The 22,184-nt window shown below is 43.7% G+C and overlaps 1 protein-coding gene across 2 annotated transcripts in view; it reads right to left on the bottom strand.

The window, feature by feature from the left end:
* Positions 1-536: 536 nt before the first annotated feature.
* drc11 (dynein regulatory complex subunit 11) overlaps positions 537-22,184 on the bottom strand; it is a 65,892-nt gene continuing 44,244 nt past the window's right edge. For both annotated transcript variants that reach the window (XM_065240024.1, XM_065240025.1), the window contains exons 14-19: positions 21,963-22,070; positions 6,362-6,561; positions 4,362-4,448; positions 3,924-4,101; positions 1,411-1,649; positions 537-1,331 (exon numbers count right to left, since the gene is read on the bottom strand). In XM_065240024.1, the coding sequence (XP_065096096.1) occupies positions 1,185-1,331; positions 1,411-1,649; positions 3,924-4,101; positions 4,362-4,448; positions 6,362-6,561; positions 21,963-22,070 (959 nt within the window). In that variant the 3' untranslated portion in view covers positions 537-1,184. The remainder of the gene's footprint in view (positions 1,332-1,410; positions 1,650-3,923; positions 4,102-4,361; positions 4,449-6,361; positions 6,562-21,962; positions 22,071-22,184) is intronic.

Raw genomic sequence — 22,184 nt, 5'->3', positions numbered from 1 at the left:
GTTGGTGCTAGACGGGCCGGTCTGAGTATTTTACAATCTGCTCAGTTATTGGGATTTTCACGCACAACCATTTCTAGAGTTTACAGAGAATGGTGTGAAAAGGGAAAAACATCCAGTATTCGGCAGTCCTGTGGGTGAAAATGCCTTGTTGATGCTAGAGATCAGAGGAGATTTGGCTGACTGGTTCAAGCTGATAGAAGAGCAACTTTGACTGAAATAAGCACTCGTTACAACCGAGGTATGCAGCAAAGCATTTGTGAAGCCACAACACGCACAACCTTGAGGCGGATGGGCTACAACAGCCTAGGACCCCAACGGGTACCACTCATCTCCACACTCATTTCCAAATAGGAAAAAGAGGCTTCAATTTGCACAAGCTCACCAAAATTGGACAGTTGAAGACCGGAAAAATGTTGCCTGGTCTGATGAGTCTCGATTTCTGTTTAGACATTCAGATGATAGAGTCAGAATTTGGCATAAATAGAATGAGAGCATGCCTTGTTACCACTGTGCAGGCTGCTGGTGGTGATGTGGGGAATGTTTTCTTGGCACACTTTAGGCCCCTTAGTGCCAATTGGGCATCGTTTAAATGCCACGGCCTACCTGAGCATTATTTCTGACCATGTCCACCCCTTTATGACCACCATGTACCCATTCTCTGATGGCTACTTCCAGCAGGATAATGCACCATGTCACAAAGCTCGAATCATTTCAAATTTGATTTCTTGAACATGACAATGAGTTCACTATACTACAATGGACCCCACAGTCACCAGATCTCAACCCAATAGAGCATCTTTGGGATGTGGTGGAACGGGAACTTCGTGCCCTGGATGTGCCTCCCACAAATCTCCATCAACTGCAAGATGCTATCCTATCAATATGGGCCAACATTTCTAAAGAATGCTTTCAGCACCTTGTTGAATCAATGCCACATAGAATTAAGTCAGTTTTGAAGGCGAAAGGTGGTCAAACAGAGTATAAGTATGGTGTTCCTAATAATCCTTTAGGTGAGTGTATACAGCATTGGACTCCACATTAGAAAATGTTCTAATGCTCTCTGCTGGCCAAACGATGAATTGCTGCAATTTTTCTTTCATGAATAACTAAATAGACCAATGTTTTTAAACAACCATGTAAACATTCATCTTAATTGCACAAAATCCATGAAAAGGGGCGCTCCTTCACTTTTTCTTTTTGCCTTTTACATCCTTTCCTTTCTTTTGTATCTTCCCTCCTTTTTTCTTTCCTTTCTTCGGGTTCGCCTCCTCTTCACTGGCCCTGGCTGCCCTTGCACGTTTTTTGCCCAGGGGTGACCGGCTGTACCAAGCCTGTCAGCACAAAAAATAGATTTAGTCCACAAATCTATGCATAGGTTCAATGTTACAACACAAAGCAAAAAAATCTGACCTTAAAGGCCTCCTCCTCTTCTTTGTAAACAGGGTCTTGCAGTGCAAGAGGGGGGATAAACTCCACAGCAGTAATGGGTCTCTTGGTCTGCTGGTTGAGGCGGTGAGAGCTCAGGACAGTCTGGATTGCCTGAACGATATGACCCTGTGTGTATCCATCTGTGACCTTAGCTAAAGAGCTCAAGTCCAGCTTGGGACCCAGCTGAGCACCTCTTGCGTGAAGCAGCTCCTTCCACAGAGCTAAATGTAAAAGACACATACTATATAAAAACCCACAACCCTTGCAGATCATGAGACCAGAACTGTGAATGATTATACAGAACTTATACATCAGGGCTATTCAATTTTGGTCCTGGACGGACATTGTCTTACAGAATTCACTCAATCCCACACCTGAACATACTCAAAATCTTCATCAATGAGACACTGCTGTTTTTTTCACTCAGTTAAACATAACATGACTATAAGTAGTATCAAATACCATTTCTTTAGTAGACATGTAACAGCAGATGCACATTTTTACACATGGTCACCATTTGCCACGTTCACATATTTTGCCACATGTTACTACAATTACTTCTCAGAAAAAGTTCAGACTGTTCTTCATTTCTAACTTTAACATGACTTTCTAATTAGTAACAGAGAGTAACATCTTTAACTAAAGTTTTTTTTTTTGGCATTTCCATTACTGTATATTTGCTTCACTGTATGAAGAAATGCAGCAAGTCAATTTAACCTACTATTTTAAGTTTTGGCTTGTAAAAAGTTGATAAAACTTATAAAATCAAGTTGAATTTGTTTACAGTGTAATTGAACTGTATCAATATCACACTTACTATACTGTTAGGGCAGTATGGGTCAAGTCGGGGATATTATGCACTATAAAAATTACTTGATACTTTATGACATGTGTCACTTTATTCGATAGAACCGGGGCAACTGTCCGTATGAGCAGTTTGTTGAAAAATGAGAGAAAACTGTTAAAAATGATGTATAAATTATAAAAAATGCTAAATAAGATACTTTGGCATTATTTATGTTCAAAACCTTTCATATAAACTAATTTAAAGAATATCAGTAGTTGGGATGTTAGGATACTATAATTTAAAACTTTTCTCCAACATTTGGATGTTCTCAAATGTCAAGGTAGTACACTTTCTGTTTCAGGTGGTACAACCAATGTAAAACTAGAAAAAAATGCTATTTTATTTTAATTTATTTTAAATGATTACTTATGAATTTGATATCATAGGCAAGCTTATTCCAGCATCCAATTAGAAAACTGTTAAATGTAAATTCATTGCAGAGGTCAGGTGGTGCAACCAGAAAGCCAAAGGGTGCAACTGCCATCAATGACTCTAAAAAAAAAGTAAAAAATTTTAAGAAGCTAATAATTTAGCTAATAATTTTAGTTTTAATAAATGCAAGCTAATTAAAATTATTAAAACTAAAATTATTACATTATTACTATTATTATTATACTTTTTTTATTATTGTTCTTTAATGTTTAATTCTCAGTTTTATGGGAAAGTTGTTTTACACGTTCAAACTTTTTCAGGATTTAAATGCCACTATCAAATAAACAAACAATCAGAACGACATGGGTAGCGCATGGGTAAAATATATCTGGCAAATAGACAATGATTGGTTGTACCACCTGACATTTCTTTGAATGGCGATATTATAAATATTGTGAAAAAAATCATTAAAATGTACTGAAACTTTTTAAACACATTGTTCCTGACTCGAAAATATGCATTATCCATAATTACGATTTTTTTTAAATAATATTTTAGAAGCTTGTTTGGTGTGGGGGTTGGGGGAGTGCAGTTTACATTTTATAAAATACATCAATTTATCATAAATTCTGTAAAATTAAACTAAATGTTAAATTCTCTCTATTTTTTTTGGACAAAAGCATGCTAAATAAACAATAATGAAAAATGTTAGTAATGAACATACAGTATATAGAGCATGGTTTCCCAAATCTTCCTGGAGGGCCGGAGCACTACACAGTTTAGGTCCAACCCTAAACCCTTTTAAACACATTATTCCTGACTCGAAAATATGCATTACATCCATATTAAAGATTTTTTTTAAATAATATTTTAGAAGCTTGTTTGGCCATTGACCTGTATACTGTTGCAGCATGACCTGATTACCTGTGGCCTTGTGCCTATGTCCAAATCACAGTTGTGATAATATGACTCTTGTTTTTGTCATATGTGTGGCTCTAGTCCAGCTAAAGTTATTTTTTTACATTTTTATATAGAAAATCATTTTACATAATGTAAAGAACATTCTGTGAAAATATAACTTACTTAATATAAGTAAGGTCATGTCAAAGATTGAAATCAATGTGAAATCAATGACTGAAATTAATCTTTGATGCTCCTCATAATTAGATCATTGGATCTCACAGACAGGATCGCATATTGCTTTACGTCGTAAAATCAGACTTAGTATGATACTAATATTTACCAAACATGCACGCACAGACAGAGGTTTACTTACTAAGTCTTGATGCATAATCCGGTCTAGGGATCAAAATGATCTTTTTGTAAACTTTACAGAAAGGTTTGATATCTGCATCAAAAGGTCTCTGTGTTGTCCCCACAAGCAAAACACGGTCTTCTGGCTTAATAGATTTCAGGACCTTTGGCAGAACTTTCTTCAGCCTTTTGGGTTCCATCTGGAAATGAATAGGAATGAATAACTGTTGAGCCGAACATGTTTATCTTTAACCACAAGAGGACAGCAGAGGCCACATTCATACATGGACAATGTGCAGTTTGGATTCACCGATTGACTATCAATGAAGAGCTACACAAATCAAGATCAATGCAGGTTTTTGGAAAGAAGACGCGTCAAGAGAAGACGCGAGGTGTGAGTTTATTTAGTGAATGTGTTAATATAAGCTGACATCTCACATAACCCTGCTGGTAGACAAACCTCTTTCTCCAGCTTTGGAACCTTCTTGTAAAATGTTTTCTCAGCGTCTCCTATCCAAATGACAGAGGGCTGCAGCTGCCGAGCCACCTGCCAAAACACAGCAACAATGTCCCTTCATCACAGGCCAAACGGTACAGCAAGACAAACAAACAACCATCAGCTCATATCAGCCAGCGCAGAAACAACAATGACTCTAATCAACACCATCCACTTAAAATGTGTGTGTATACTATTCATGTATATCTCAAACATTATATAACAGTAGCAATATAAATAAGTGTAAAGTATTCAGGCTATCAGTGCCAGGACAAAATTTAATAGCAAGAGTTCTGAAATGAGAGAATCTGAGTGCGAGTTTCTCTATGTTTGGAAAAAAATCATACTTTTTTGATAATTTTTGAGGAAAACAAGAAACCTTGTGTTTTAGGATGAGCTCCTGGTTAAATTAATTATTCAGTGCTGCAGGATTTTTATAATGAAAATCAATATTCTTCTCATCCACTAATTCTGTTTAAATAGGGATAAAACGGCATACAAGAATGTTTAAACGGTTGAGCAAACAGGAAGTCCTGTTGGCACCTGGTTTTATTCCCAGCATGCATTAGGAGAGGTGCTGAAAGACCATTGCCCAACACAATGCTAAACACATAATCTCAAAATCCAGTTGTCTCATCTTGGCTGGTTTATCTGCTGTGCCAGATGCACTCAGGCACAGTAGTTCCTCTTCCAAATTTGTGTTCCCTTTTCTCACAGGAAACAGGACAACATAAATATGGCCACTATAAACAACATCAGTGGTACGCACACTTTACAGACCTTATGATATGATCTCCTTGCTCTAGAATTTATGACTGAAGGCTAGAGTGTAACAAACCATTTGTAGAGGGGTATACCAAAACAAATTTAGCGGTCCAACATTTTGCCTTCCAACCTGCAGGCATGGTGTATGCCCCCCATGAATATTATAGCTTCATAGGTGCTACTGTATATATACCCACGTGCCTTACATACTGTGCATATTTGCTTTTTCCACACACATGCTTAAAAGGAAATGGTCATGTGGGGGCTTTTTGGGCTGTTTAGTTTATTTATATACAGCTCTGAACACTTTTTGTGTTGCTTTTAGGTAAACAGCATCCGTTAAAGGATATGAAATTGGTTTGCTATGTTTTATTTTACTATAGAAACACAACGTGGACAATGTTTACATTTACTTTATTATGTTTGCAAGTCATGTCAGAATATCTATTTGAAACTAATTTAGCTGAAACCATTCAACACTAAAGCATGAGCCACACATAAACACTTTCACTTCGGGGTGAATTTTGCACGAATTCTCTACCCTGACTTCTCTAAGTGAATTTCAGTACTGTTGATCCTTCACATATTTATGGCATTTGAAGCTCATGAAATGTCAACAATTTACTTTCTTGGAATCCTGGCTCTTTGCTTTCTGTGATTTACAGTACTGTGCAAAAGTCTTAGGGCACCCTCACCAGCTTTGTTGTTTTAGCAAAGTTTTAATGTCCATCCATATTTATTTTTCACTCTTTTTAAAGGTACAAACAGAAAATACAGGAAATATGTACACAAAATAAAAAAAAAACAATTTTCAGAACTAAATGTATTCTTCGGGCATCAGTCTTAGTGTGACCTCTCTTGGCATGAAACACATCTTGAGCTTTTTTGAGGAGACTGAAGTCCTGAAGTCATTCAATTAGAATTAGAAATTAGGATTTTATTTCATTTAGGTTAAAGAGATCCTGCAGCCAGCTGCCTGCTATTGCTCAAGTGGAAGGGGAGTTTACCCTAAATACTTGACACTTCAGCTTATACTTTATTACTGTTTTTAATACTACATACACATTTTCTGGTTGTACTCGAATAAAGAGACTGAGAAAAAATTTAATATGTTCACTATACAATTGCAAAAACAACAAATCTAATAGTAGCATGGTGGCCAAGACTATTCAGGAAAGGTTCGAATGGTTTCACCTCACCTTGAAAACCATGTGCAGGAGGTACTGCAGTCCGCTCTTGCCTGGATATTTGCCAGCCAGTGCTGTAGGGGAAAGGTTGAATAGGTTCGCCCCAGTCTCTGTGCATAAGGCATGGACCAACATCTTCTTTCCTACACCTGCGGGACCGGCAAGCAGCAGTGAGCGGATCAGGGGTCCTCTCTCATGGACACACTGAGAGCCTAGGAGGATCAGGAGAGAAGAAAGTGATGTCTCATTGTGTGTTTTCTGTGTGCATGTCTGTCATCTGCTCTAATTATGGTCCATTTCTTCGTAAAACAAATCTGATAACCACCTAGACTGACTGTAAAATATTGTTTTTGAAAAGAAGGTAAATCTCCTTTGACTCCAGATGTTTAAAAACTCTAATACACTCCACCCAATCTTTCAATTATATCTACAAACATGGAGCCGTGCATTGTAAAAAACTACTGAGCTACTAAACTCTTGACTCAATTGATTTGGAAGTCAGATGTTAACCCAAAGATTGATCGCTGTGGCTGCTGGTGCTTAATAATAAAGGAACAATAGTTTAATGGCTCTCTGGGGCTGACACACAGGTGGTTTAAGCTCCCTCTCATGGATGCTGTGGTAAAGGACTCCAACTGGACCACACAGACACACAAACTAAACTGTTAGCAAACATCCGGCTACACACACACACACACACACACACACACACACACACACACACACACACACACACACACACACACACACACACACACACACACACAATCGTATCCGCCCAGGTGGGAGGGTGGCTTGTGAGAGGTGCTGTGCAATATCACGTCTTAATAACACATCAAGTCACACAAAACACCTCTATATCAATCTCACCATGTGCAATAGTTTCCACCATTACTTCAACATATTCCTGCAATGACCTAGAACTGAAAACATGCATGTGCAGCCCGCCCTTAGATAAGAAACAAACATGGAGAACATGTTTTTTCGGCAGTCCAACTGGTGCTAGTAATGCCAAGGTCATGAGTCCCACGGAATATATACATACACATCAAATGAAAAGGATGCAGAATGAACTATAGATCACTTTGGATAAGCTCTACCAGGGTTTTGGGAATACCTTTTCAAAATATATGCAGCAGGGGGCGATATTAACAGAAAAATCAACACGGTGTGTTAGCATAAGAAAGGTGTATGCTAAAGTGGCTCCTAATTCCAGTCTTGTGGATGCATTGAGTTCAGTACTAGCGTGCACCTTAGAGGTTTCAATATGTACATTTTTCTGAAAGTGCAGGAATGAAATCACCGAATAAACAGATTTAAAAAATTAGCTTTTTAGTTTACAAATGGAAAAGATAAAGTTCAACTTATGAAGTATGGACTTTATCATCACCTGTAAAGTGCATACTTTAATTGTGTAGTGTAAGTGTGCAAAGATGGAACACAACCTATGTGCTTGTTTATAAATGAAGGAACAAGTGCGTATCTGTGCATGCACTTTCCTAGCACCACAGTTTAAATATGATTATTCAGAATTGAATTACACTTCCTAATCTCTCCCAACAGCTCTGTTAAAAGGGCCATTGTGTTATGAAAGGAAGTGCATTTGACCTCAGAATATCTGTGGTGTTTATCAAGCGTTTGCGTTTCACAGACAAGCACAATACGTGATACTGTGCGAAACTGCACTGCTTTGTATTGTCTTATTCTCTATTCTACAACAACCAAGTTTAATGTGATTGTACCAAACATGGTCCTTTGCAACATATTGCCATAGTAGTAAATTGCTGCCACCTTTGATATGCCTCAGGTAGTTTTGTAGTTCTCAAGACCGGTCTCAAGACCACTTTTTAAAGGTCTTGGTCTCGTCTTGGAATCGACCGCATTTTTTCTCGGTCTCGTGACGGCCTCAGACAAAGAGGACTCGGAATTTTATTTCAAGACCACAACTGATGGCACATCACAAATTTATTTTTTATCCTTAATTTTATGCAGTTTATTCAGGTTTGGCATATGATGTTGGCATTGTTTAAGCATTGTTTAAGTTTGGGCGTAACGTCAAATAAACCAATCAGAACGCTATCCAACATTCCCTTCAAACGCAAGGGCGCAAGTTCCATGGCAGGTTGCTATTATTATGACAGATTTACCAGGCGCACGCCAGGAGCGGTTCACAGCCGAGGAGACCGACGTTCTTGTAAGAGCAGTCAAAGACAGAGAAGTTGTTTTGTATGGGGATAGGAGAAACCCGCCCAAATCAGCGTCGGTTAAACAGGCGTGAGAGGAAATAGCCACAATTGTCTCATCAGCTGGCATCCCCATCGTTGCGCCAAGTGCTACAATGATGTCAGGAGACGGGGAAATCCCAAACTTGTCAGCATAAATCGGCCACGCCGTGTAACGGGAGGTGGATCTGCCTCTACACAGGACCTGACCGCTGAAAGCCAAGAAATGCAAGCAATCCAACCCCAAAGTAAACTTAAAAATCAAGTTCACATACATTAAGGTTTCTTATGAAAACATTTTAATTTTTATTTACATAAAATAAACGTAATACAGCCACACAACAAACTTATGAAAATATTTTAATCGTTATTTGCATGATAATTTTTTAACGCAGCCACACAAAATAAATAAAAACTATCACCACAATGCTCACCACAATGATTTCTCTTATCTCATGTGTTAATATTTTTTATTGTAACAATTTATGATTTGCAAAAATAACTGTTGCATCTGTGTAGATTAGATAAGCAAAGTGTGTGTGCAATGTGCACGCTATACATTATGGTCAAGCATGCGCCCTTAAAATAGCATAATAAACAACACGCAATTGTTTTTTGAAACTGCAAAATAGCATCAGGGATGGTTTGCGCCGGAACACGCCTCCTTTTTTGCGCTGAACCACCCAGGCAAGTTCATTCCCTAGTTTGGCGACGTGCGTCTGTGGAGGGAAAAACCCGCTGTGCACCGGTGCAAAATACGAATGATACATGCGTCACTGACAAAGTCAATTGCGCTGGGTGCAAGATAGGGCCCAAGAAGTGCCTAATCATATGCATATTCCACATTTTATCATAAGTGTTTCAATGCAGTGACTTGCAATGGTCTCGGTCTTGACTTGGTCTCGTCCTATTGACTCGGTCTCGACCCTTTAAAGTCTTGGTCTTGTCTCTGTCTCGGCCTGTCTTGGTCTTGGTCATGACTTGGCCTCGGTTTAGGTGGTCTTGACTACAACACTAGCCCCCGGTTCACCATATAGTCTGGACATTTTAATGATAGGAGTGCTTATGTTTCTGTGGATAGGTGGCAAAGAAAACAGCTATGAATTTTATTGTACAATATATTGTGCTCAGTTAAAAAAAAAATCCAGCGAGAAAATCCAGCCAGACTTGATCTCTTCCGTGAGAACGCAGTAAAACAAAAAACAAAAATCAAACAAACATGTTTTGATATTAGTCATATTACTAAGCTCATTTTTGGCAGAATAATACAGTTTGATTAGACACACATCCTTTGATATGTGTAACAACAAGAAAAGACAAAGAAGACATTTCCTATTTTCCTGTCAAAACTCTATTATTGTATAGTTATATGATGATTTTGTGAATCCAGCATGAACCCATTTTTAAGGGTGACAACTTGCTAGTTGTGAATAACTTCACCAGATGTTGGACCAACACAGCCATGCAAAAATGCTGGTCAACCAAAATGGACTTTCTGGTGAAACCAGACTTCAGTGTAATTAGATGAAAAGACATGTATAGCCCTTTCACACAGATGGAAAATACACAGAAAATGCATCCAGGATTTTTCCAGGATCATTTGATTTTTGGTTCATTCACACTGCCAATACTTTTCTGGAATCTGTGTGTGCATTCACACACATACCGTAAAGATCTAGTAAACAGTGTTGGGGAAAGTTATTTTTAAAAGTAATGCATTACAATATTAAGTTACTCCCAAAAAAACTATTTGCATTACTTAGTTACTTTTCATAAAAAGTAATGCTTACGTTACTTTTTAGTTACTTTTGCATTACTTTTTCTTGGCTGAGGCTTGATCTCTTTCAGGCCTTGCAGGTGTTTTTTATAATTGAAATCTTAAATTGCATATTTCATCACAAAAATGTCGAGCTTTGGCCTGCCATCTCAGTTTCTGACTCAAAAGGTTCCCACACAGGTGTGTACGCATAGAGTGCATAATGTGACTATGTTTAGTTTAATTCAGTACTTCATTTTTTTTTTTATTAAACTTAAAAAGAAACTTTTTTTGAAAAAGTAACTCAAGTATTAATGTGTATATTTAAAAAGTTATGCGTTACTTTTTCAGAAAGTGTTGGAAGCTTGCTAATAATCCGTTATTTCTTTCTTGAGAAATCACACGCGTGCATTTTGTTTATGAAGAGATCATAAGGAGCGCATGATGAGCTGTTCTTTCATGCTGCTGAATGATGTCAGCTTCAGCGCAGATAGTGTTGAGCTTCCGGATTTCTGCTTCTTGCCAACATTTCTCATCATGAATGTAGATCTCCTTTTAAATCCTTGTGTTAAAGAGCTTAATCATAACTTCTTTTGTGTGATAACATGCACATCCTCAATACAGCATGCTCCTTACGGCATGGTTTCTGCATCTTGTTTTGAAGAGAATGCTTTCCGTGAATGTTACGACAATGTTAATAGGTCCTCTTTACGGGAGTGATCCCAGAACATTTACAGGATGTGTTTGTGTTCACACAGAAGCCTCTCTGCCAATTTTACCGAAATTTCCTGGGACCAAAGTGCTATGTGAATGGGGTTATAATTAGAAATAATAAGAAAGCATGTGTTGCAGCACATCCATTAACTTTTATAAAACAGTTGTTTTGGCTGTGGGTGGTGATTATGAATCAAGATCAATGCCAATGGAGGGACATACTGTAGACCCACCCACTATGAAAAACTGGTATACTGAGCCCATGTTACAAAACATCTAACAAAAACTGCTGGAAGATCGGAATGAACTTTCCTTGTAAAGTCAAACCAAGGAAGTTTTGCTGAAAAAGCCTGGTGAGCGCACCAGTATCCCATGCCAATAAACAGCATCCAAAATACAACAATTTCAGCTTTTTTGATTATAACAGGAACAATCTAGTTTCCCTGCATTGCTCAATGTCTCAGTTCTCTGTGCTTGTTGTGATGACAGACCTCTGGAGAACATCACACTTTTAGAAGGATCTTCAGAGACGTAACTATTCTGCGTGTGATTGTTTTCCTGCCGCTGACTGATGTGTCTTTGTTTTAGCACTGAACTCTGTTTATGCGGCAAACCCTTCTCTCCCTAGGGCCATGAATCACAGAGGGCGAGTCGAATTCTCCCTGCAACGTGTTGTTAAGGTTACAGCCCACCAGGGCATTGTGTGCACTGTATGATCTGGCCTGATCCCTGGGCTGATTCCATTGAGCCCTGGCTGGGTTATTAAATGAGATGTGGGTAGAGAGAGTAAAAGTGTGTGTTGATACCCTGATACTGGACACCAGGCATTGCTTCAATACAAAAGAGCTGCTTAGAGGGGTCAAGTACAGTTCAGAGGGGCAGACAGGGTGTGTTCTGTTCTATATACACTGACATACACACACACGCAAACCTATGCTCCTGAAAAATTGATGTGAGATTCATTAAAGTTCCCTAAAGGTTTTTAAGAGTGATAGTGGCTGTTATTTTTTACCCATAAAAGCTTAATCATTAACAACAACTCAGTACAAAAATAGTTTGGTGCTATAAATACAGTATTTCATTGTCTAATCTCATTCCTGTGGACCAGCAGAAAACATGTCATTATAGTGATAAATGTGGGAGACAATAAGTAAATGCAATGCACAAGGGAAGCCCTCCCCTGCCTGTGGTATTTTGCAAAACACAAAATAATATTGCACTGTTGTCTAATATTATCTTTTTGAAAAAAAAAAGAATTCATTAAGACACTAAGAGGCTGTTTACACTTGGCATTAACATGCGTTTTCGTCGATCGTATCACAAGTGGACGACGTTAATGCCAGGTGTAAACGGTGTTCAAAACGTTTTGAACACGTCCACTTTCGACCCCTTTCAACCACATCCAGAGGTAGTCGAAACCACTTTCGATCGGATCGCTTTGGATTTGCGGAACGCATATGTGGTTGAATGTGTTCGAACAGCCACATGCGACCGCCTACTCTCCGCCCATTTATCTAATCTGAGGTATTAAACACAAGTTTTAAGTCTTTTTTTGACTTCTGCCTTGAACATACGGTGAACAGCGCTATTTTTAGCCTTTCATTGATAAAACTACTGTGGGTGTTCTCTGTAGTTTCGTTTTGAAAGCGTGAAAGGTGCGCGATCCTATTTCATCAATTGCGCTGAAAATTCAGAGAAAGCTCCAACATATAAATGTACAAAACACTGTGCAGCATGTATACTTGCTAAACAAGCAGCGGACTCCGACATAATATTAGTTTGCGTCCATATAAACTCATAATTACTCCCGCTCGCGTTTGAATGACAGCAGAGAGACTCACGGACCGTCCCCTCACCGTATTCAGGACATAAGCGGTCGAAAGTGAATAAAAGAGACAGATTTAATTACCAGGTGTAAACGTAATGTGTCTCTCTCGTCCACTTGTGATCCGATCGATGAAAACACATCTTAATACCAAGTGTAAACAGCCCCTAATACAATACAATGTGAGTGAGAACACAGCAAGCAGTAATCGCAGATTCATGCACAAACTGTTGTATAAGTTAGGTTTCAGTTCAGTGTACTATTACAGCTGTGAATGTTTGAGAATAAGGCCCTGTTTACACGTGGTATTAAGATGCGTTTTGGTCGATCAAATCACAAGTAGACAACGTTAAATACAGGTGTAAACAGGGTCTAAACCAGAGGTCACCAATCCTGCACCTTGAGGGCCGGAGTCTCGGCTTTGAGTTTAGCTCCAAACCTAATCAAACACACCTGAAGCACCTTAATTAGCTGCTTCAGGTGTGTTTGATTAGGGTTGGAAACTCTGCAAAGACACCGGCCCTCCAGGAGCAGGATTGGTGACCCCTGGTCTAAACCATTTTGAGCTTGTCCACTTTTGACCACATTTATGGCGCTTTTCCATTGCATAGCACCCCATGGTTTGGTTTGGGTCAGCTCACCTCACTTTGGCTTGGTTAGCTTTTCCATCGAGTTTAGTAACACTTCAGAGTGGGAGGGATTATAGACGTGTCGTTATATTTGCGCTGCCTACTGCTGTGACATCATACAAGAGAGAGCGATGTTGGAATGCTTTACATTCCCATACCGTCATTTATTTATTTCTCAATCCACCACAACATTAAAATTGACAACCACAAATTGATGCTTGCACATCGCATTTATCACTACTTCTGTCTCACATAACAGTTTCTGTACAAATACCCGTGGTGTTAGTTGACGCTAGTTTAATTAGTTGTTGCTCCACTGAGCATCATTTAAGTTGCATTTAAGCAAGAATGTGCCACCACAAACTGCAAGTCTGGAAAATGTTATGGTGTTCCTGATTTACAACCTGTGGATGTTTTTCATCGCTAAAAGGAAGTTTGGGAACTTATAGCAAAGCACAGATGAAAACGCAATCTAGCACAAAGGTAAAGCTAATCGTTTACATAATAGTGATGAAGCTAAGTAGTGAGGATTCTCTAAACCAATCAGTGATTTACAGTGTTTTCGCATCACGTTTTGGTATCAGCTTGGCACCCCAACCGAGGTGGTACTAAAAAAGCATTGGGTACTACTGCACCCAGTGGAAAAGCCCACAAAAGTAAGCTGACCTAAACCGTGGGGTACTCTGCAATGGAAAAGCACCATTAGCTGTAGGTAGCTCTGCGTAGCCGGATGTGCACCTTTTAAAAAATTAAATATGATCCGCTTGAGACGGTAAAAACAAAGATATAGTTTGAAGTATTTTTTGAACATCTTTTGTTGCAACGAAAGTCACCATCTATTTATCTCCATCACTGCTGATGCTTCTCCAATAATGTACAAAAAGCTACCCTTACGAAAATTAACCATGGTTTTACTACAGTTAAAACCAAAAAACCATGGTTACTGTAGTAAAACCATAGTAACTACAAAATAACCATGGTTTTGACAATCATGGTTTTCAAAAAACCATAGTTAAACCATAGTTAGTGTAGTAAAACCATGGTTCCCTTTCAGTCGGTCACTACGACGTCACGTCGTGACCGACGAATTGGGAACTCGCTTAGAGGGACCAATCTGCTTCGAATACTACTAAAACGCCAATGAACTTGGCATTGAGATATTTGCATAATGCTGGCGCCGCCCCGCCAGGTGCGTATATAAGCAGCAGGTGCAAATAAGGAAATTAGCTTTTTATTGCTTCGAAAGCCGGCAGTATCTGCTACTGAGAAGCTACTCTACTCTGGTGGGATTCGATTGCTGAAGTTGGTTGGACTAGCAGTACCACAGCGGACGCTTCGCTTAATTCCACGACTCTACATATTTATTTTGTTTTGAGTTTAGTGTGTGCGTTGCCTTCCTGTGCGCTCATCAACTAAGCATCTGAGTGAATTTCCCTAAAAGAGTGATACGAGAGAGCTTTGTGCCTTGTTAAAGGCAGCCACTCTCTCGTATATCCGGACATCAGCGTCCTTTTCAGGATGGCTTTTCGTCCGTGCGATCTTGGGTGCGGCAAATACATGGGTCCGAAGGACGGTCACGAGCGTTGTCTTTCGTGTTTGGGCATCGAGCACGCACAGGCAGCGTTCGCTGGGGGTAAGTGTTCTCACTGCGAGAACATGTCCCTTGTGGATTTGCGCAGACGGTTGTCTTTCCTCCGGGAAAAACGCAACCCTCGTCATGCGAGTGCTGAACGCCGCCACGGTGCGGCTGTGAAGCTCTCAAAAGACGACCTGCGCATCACTGTGCTGAGCCGAGCGGGGGATTCGTCCTCAGGCTCTCAGCCTCCTCATCCACAGCCGGTTGATGTGCCGATGGAGACTTCAGCGTCGTGTTCTACGATGTCTCTAGAATCCATCGTGCCGCCCTCCGGGTCCACCGACGCCGCAGCATCCGAGGGTGGGCCTCCTCCCCCTGACGTGGACCCCGACGCCCTTCCTCCCTCTGGTCGGGTTGGGACGCCGGAGTTCGATCCAGAGATGGTGGCCGTGCTCGCTCGAGCGGCGGAGACCGTAGGGTTAGAGTGGGTTCCCCCCCCTCAGCCCGAACCGTCCCGCCTGGATGATTGGTTCTTTGGAGCTGCCCGGGTTTCACAACCCTCTCCACCGGTGCCTTTCTTCCCCGAGGTGCACGAGGAGCTGACTAGAACCTGGAAGTCGCCGTTTTCCATGAGATTACGGCCGTTTCAGCCCTCCCCCCTCACCTCCCTCACCAGCGGAGCCGCTAAGGGTTATACGGGGATCCCTCCCGTGGAGCGTGCTGTCGCGATGCAGCTGTGTCCGGCACACGCTCCCTCTTGGAAGGACCGCCCAACCCTCCCCTCTCGTGCCTGCAGACAGTCCTCCGGTTTAACGGGCGCTGCCCACCAGGCATGTGGAGAGGCGGCCTCAGCCCTGCACGCAATGGCGTTGCTGCAGGTTCACCAAGCCAAGGCTTTGAGGGATCTGCACGAGGGAGGACACGACTCGCCTGTCCTTTCGGAGCTCCGGGCTGCCACTGACCTGGCTCTTCGCGCTACGAAGGTGACAGCGCAGGCGATTGGTCGTGCCATGTCCACGATGGTGGTCCAGGAACGCCACTTATGGCTATGTCTGGCTGACATGTCGGAAGCGGACAAGAACAAGTTCTTGGACGCTCCAGTGTCACAGGCTGGCCTCTTCGGTGAGTCGGTGGAGTCTTTTGCCCAGCAGTTCTCCGCCGCCCAGAAGCAGACAGAGGCGATCGCACAGATCATGCCCCGGCGCAAGCGACCTGCATCTCGCCCTCCAGCGCCGGCGGGCCCGTCTGCTCCTCGCCGAGGGCGCCCTGCGGCGGCTGCCTCCGCCCCCCCCACTAGAACATCTTCCAGGCCACGGAGGGGGAACAGCCGTCGACAGCCCGCCCCGCCCGCCCCACCCGCTTCCCGTGGTAAACGGAAGACGAAGCGGCCCTGAGACGGGCGACCTGGATTTGGATGGGATCACTCTACGGGAGACGGTGATGGCATCGCTCCCTCCACCGGTAGAGGGCCGGGTGGAGAATCTTTGGTTTCCTTTTGTTTCTGTTCCGCCGGCTTCTCAGCCGGCACCCACAAAACCACAAAAAGAGTGCATTCCTATTCCTTCTCCAGGTCTTCAGAGGATCGAGAGAGATGTGAGCGGGCATTCACATGCTCTTCCTCCCTCTCCTCTATCGCCAGCGGGTGTTCTGAGGAGTTCCAGCTCTCCGCTGAAGAGACGGGACCACCAGCACCCTCCTCGGAGTCTGTGCTCTCCGCTGAGGAGACCAGACGACCGTCACCCTCAGCGGGCTCAGGTAAGTGTCACACACACACATACTGTAGATACTTATGCTGTCTCAGCAGACGTACCGGCAGTACCACCTGTCCCGCTCAGCCGCCCCACCGCGGGTACCCCGACAGTGCCGTTAATTCCCCTCGTACGGTCCCTGGGGGCGTGGCTTCAGCTTCCCAGCCCGTCTCGTTGGGTTTTACGCACTGTTCGCCTCGGTTACGAAATTCAATTCATCCGGCACACACCCAAATTCTCGGGCATTCGTTTCACCACGGTGAAAGCGTCCGATGCACACGTACTGCGTGCAGAGGTCGAAGTCCTGTTGGCGAAGGACGCGATCGAGCCGGTCCCTCCAACCGAGATGAGATCGGGCTTCTACAGCCCGTATTTTATAGTACCCAAAAAAGGCGGCGGGTTGCGACCGATCTTGGATTTGCGCGTTCTGAACAAATCTCTGCAGAAGAGGTCCTTCAGGATGATAACACCGAAGCAAATATTCAATTCAATTCGCCCCCAAGATTGGTTTGCGGCAATAGACCTGAAAGACGCGTACTTTCATGTGTCCATAATCCCTCGTCACAGACCGTTTCTCCGGTTTGCGTTCGAGGGACGGGCATACCAGTACAAAGTTTTACCGTTCGGGCTATCCCTCTCTCCCCGTGTGTTCACGAAAGTAGTGGAGGCGGCGTTAAAACCCCTCAGAGAGAGTGGCGTTCGCATATTGGCTTACCTCGACGATTGGCTTATAATAGCGCATTCTCGACGGACGCTGTGCGAGCACAGAGATTTAACGCTTCGGCATCTCGCCCGTTTGGGTCTTCGGGTCAACTGGGAAAAGAGCAAACTCTGCCCCACGCAGAGGATCTCTTTTCTCGGGATGGAACTGGACTCGATCGATTTATCGGCGCGTTTGACAGAGGAGCGCGTCCAGTCAATTCTGACTTGCCTCGGTTCATTCCGAGGGAAGAATGCGGTCCCGCTGAAACAATTTCAGAAGCTCCTGGGGCATATGGCTGCAGCAGCGGCCGTGACACCGCTCGGACTGCTCCATATGAGACCGCTTCAGCGTTGGCTTCACGATCGAGTCCCGAGGAGAGCGTGGCGCGCCGGCATCCATCGTGTAACCATTACACCTGCGTGTCGCCTAACATTCCCCCCGTGGTCGGACCCCGCGTTTCTCAGGTCCGGTGTGTCCATGAGACAGATCGCTCAGCATGCTGTTGTACACACAGATGCGTCCGACACGGGCTGGGGTGCCACGTACGACGAGCTTACGGCTTCAGGGGTGTGGACAGCACCCCAGTTGCACTGGGATATCAATTGCCGAGAGTTGTGGGCAGTATATCTGGGACTCGTACGCTTCGCTACGGAGCTGCGAGGGAAGGATGTACTAGTACGCACCGACAACACTGCGACCGTTGCGTATATCAACCGTCAAGGCGGTTTGCGCTCCCGTCACCTGTCGCATCTCGCTCGTCATCTCCTCCTTTGGAGTCAGAAGCATCTGAGGTCCCTTCGTGCCATTCACATTCCGGGCTCGCTCAATACAGCAGCGGACGCGCTTTCTCGAGCTGCGCGCCCCGGCGAATGGCGACTCCACCCCCAGACGGTCCAGCTAATTTGGAAGAAGTTCGGTCGTGCGCAGATAGATCTGTTTGCGTCGCCGGACGATACCCACTGTCGCCTGTTTTATTCACTAACCGAGGGCAGCCTCGGCGTGGACGCATTGGCTCACAGCTGGCCTCGGGGGATGCGCAAATACGCATTCCCCCCAGTGAGCTTAATCGCACAGACACTGTGCAAGGTCAGGCAGGACGAGGAGAACCTTTTACTGATCGCCCCATATTGGACGAGCAAGAATTGGTTTCCAGAGTTAATGCTCCTCGCGACAGCCCCTCCCTGGCGGATTCCCCTGAGGAAGGACCTTCTTTCTCAAGGAGGGGGCACATTATGGCACCCGCGCCCCGACCTGTGGGATCTCCATGTGTGGTCGTTGAGCGCGCGCAAGGTTTAAGTGATTTACCACAAGCGGTATCTAACACAATCAACGCGGCACGAGCTCCGTCTACGAGACGGGCTTACGCGTTTAAATGGAACCTTTTCGTCACCTGGTGCTCTTCGCAACGCGAGGACCCCAGAGAATGCCCTGTTAACACCGTGCTTTTATATCTTCAACATAGGTTAGACGGTAGGCTGTCACCCTCCACCATTAAAGTTGATATCGCTGCTATTTCTGCTCATCACTCACTTATTAACGGCAGAACAGTTGGCCAGCATGATTTGGTTGTTAGATTTCTAAGAGGCGCTCGTAGGCTAAACCCCTCGCGCCCTCCTTCTATTCCTCCCTGGGACCTGTCATGGTGCTGAAAGCCCTTCAGGCCCCCCCGTTCGAGCCTTTGCAGTCTGTGAGTCTGAAGCTTTTATCAATGAAAGCTCTGACCCTGCTAGCTTTGGCCTCAATGAAGAGAGTAGGGGATTTACATGCATTCTCTGTTGACGACTCGTGCCTTCAGTTTGGTCCTGCTGCCTCAAGCGTAACATTGAGGCCCAGACCAGGCTACGTGCCCAAAGTTCCCACGACTCCTTTCAGAGACCAAGTGGTGAGCTTGCAAGCGCTGCCTCCGGAGGACGCAGACCCAACCGTGGCTTTGTTGTGCCCCGTACGCGCACTGCGACTCTACGTGGATCGCACGCAAAGCCTCAGGACCTCAGACCAGCTCTTTGTTTGTTATGGTGGCCAGCAGAAAGGGAAAGCTGTCACTAAGCAGAGGATGTCTCATTGGATAGTTGATACTATCGCCCTGGCTTATAATCTTCAGGGTATTCCTTGCCCCTTTAATTTGAGAGCGCACTCCACACGGAGCGTTGCCTCATCTTGGGCTCTAGCTCGTGGTTCCTCGCTAACAGACATCTGTAGAGCTGCTGGTTGGGCGACACCTAATACGTTCATTAGATTTTACAGTGTTCGTATTGAGCCTGTATCCTCTCGTGTTCTTTCCTCACCAGGGGGAGCACGGAGAACAGTCTCACAGGTCGGCTTGCAGCCTCCATCTGATGCTTCATAACTGTGTCAGTATGGAAGGCCTTCAGAACAAAAATGCGTAATGGTTTGAATTGTTCTTCCTCCGCTGCCTTGGCAGCCTTTGTTGCGGAGCATTGGCTGTCAGCCTTCACTAGCTGCATCCTCGCGAACCTACGTGTTGGCTCGGGCTCCACATTGTGTCCCACCGGGTTCCTTTGTGAGTATTTCCGTGGGGTTAATCCTACTAGCCCACGTTTCCCTTAGCAGAGCACTGCTTTGCTTACACAGCCACGGCTGTCATTTTACCTCAACTACGGTTGACTTTCGCCCACCATTAACCCTTAAGACGGGTGGTGGCTTCCGCAGCGTTCCTATCCCGCTCAGGTAGGGCGCTTCCCAGTCGCTGGCACTTCTGTGGGGTTAAAGGAACATCTAGTGCCCGGCCTTCTGCCTTAAAACCTAATTCTCCTTATCCTTAAGTGGAACCGGAGGGCTTTACGCAGACACTGGAAGAGGTCAGCCCCTAGTGGCGTTTTGGTAGGGATTCCCAATTCGTCGGTCACGACGTGACGTCGTAGTGACCGACTGAAAGGGAACGTCTCGGTTACGGATGTAACCCTCGTTCCCTGAAGGAGGGAACGGAGACGTCACGTCCCGTCGCCACAGGTGCTGCCACCTGCTGTTACGGCCGGTCACACTCTCCGGCTTTCTCAGCGAAAAAGAAGCTAATTTCCTTATTTGCACCTGCTGCTTATATACGCACCTGGCGGGGCGGCGCCAGCATTATGCAAATATCTCAATGCCAAGTTCATTGGCGTTTTAGTAGTATTCGAAGCAGATTGGTCCCTCTAAGCGAGTTCCCAATTCGTCGGTCACGACGTGACGTCTCCGTTCCCTCCTTCAGGGAACGAGGGTTACATCCGTAACCGAGACGTTTTGCTGATAGTAATCAATACACCAAAAAACCATGGTTACTACTTTTACCACAATAAAACCATGGTTAATTTTCGTAAGGGTACCTCTTCTTCTGCTTTTTCCATGATACTATAACATGCATGTGGGACATTGCCTACTAGCGATCTGCATGTGTAATTGCATGTCGACGTGAACAACAACACAAAAGTATAAATGAAAACTGACGCATAGCCTAAGAGGTACAAGCTATGGCATAGGTCCTACACAGAACTATTAATCACCCTTAAAGGAATAGTCTACTCATTTTCAATATTAAAATATGTTATTACCTTAACTAAGAAGAGTTGATACATCCCTCTATCATCTTAGTGCGTGCACGTAAGCGCTGGGGCGCGCTGCGACACTTCGATAGCATTTAGCTTAGCCCCATTCATTCAATGATACCACTCAGAGATAAAGTTAGAAGTGACCAAACACATCAACGTTTTTCCTATTTAAGACGAGTAGTTATATGAGCAAGTTTGGTGGTACAAAATAAAACGTAGCGCTTTTCTAAGCGGATTTAAAAGAGGAACTATATTGTATGGCGGAACAGCACTTTTGGGAGTACTTCGACTCGGCGCAGTAACACCCCCCCCCCCCTCTCCCATTATGAGAGGGAGAAGGGGAGCGGATTTTTCAGGCTAGTTGAAGTACTCCCAAAAGTGCTGTTCCGCCATACAATATAGTTCCTCTTTTAAATCCGCTTAGAAAAGCGCTACGTTTTATTTTGTACCACCAAACTTGCTCGTATAACTACTCGTCTTAAATAGGAAAAACGTTGATGTGTTTGGTCACTTCTAACTTTTTCTCCGAGTGGTACCATTGAATGAATGGGGCTAAGCTAAATGCTATCGAAGTGTCGCAGCGCGCCCCAGCGCTTACGTGCACGCACTAAGATGATAGAGGGATGTATCAACTCTTCTTAGTTAAGGTAATAACATATTTTAATATTGAAAATGAGTAGACTATTCCTTTAACTCCTCCCTTAAGTTTGCATATGGTTCAGGGATGATTCTTGGTCTGTTTTAGCTACGAAACCCATCAGATTTTTAAATTCAGTCATACACAAAAATACCAGGGTAATAGCAGATATTTCTAGTTGTGTTTCTATGATGACTATCAATCAGACTGGACTACAATGTTTGATGAATCTACTGAATCAGAGCTGTTTAGACTCACCCAGAGGCAGGATGCCATAAAGTGCGACGAGCTGTCTGATGTCAGAAAGTGATGGCATGGGCTCAATATCTGCTTGCCGTAAGGTTGTCCCTAGGTAACTGTACTCACCTGGAGAAACAAACACTGCTTTACATACCGTATGCTATCAAACTGGGTTTTAGAAAAATGAAAAACACAGGGCTCCAGACTGCCACCAAATAGTGGCATTTTGCCACCAAAATT

The sequence above is a fragment of the Paramisgurnus dabryanus genome, chromosome 7 (genome assembly GCF_030506205.2).
Source record: "Paramisgurnus dabryanus chromosome 7, PD_genome_1.1, whole genome shotgun sequence".
NCBI lineage: Eukaryota > Metazoa > Chordata > Actinopteri > Cypriniformes > Cobitidae > Paramisgurnus > Paramisgurnus dabryanus.
Note: the sequence above shows the minus strand (reverse complement) of the source record. Positions and strands in the feature narration are given on the sequence as shown.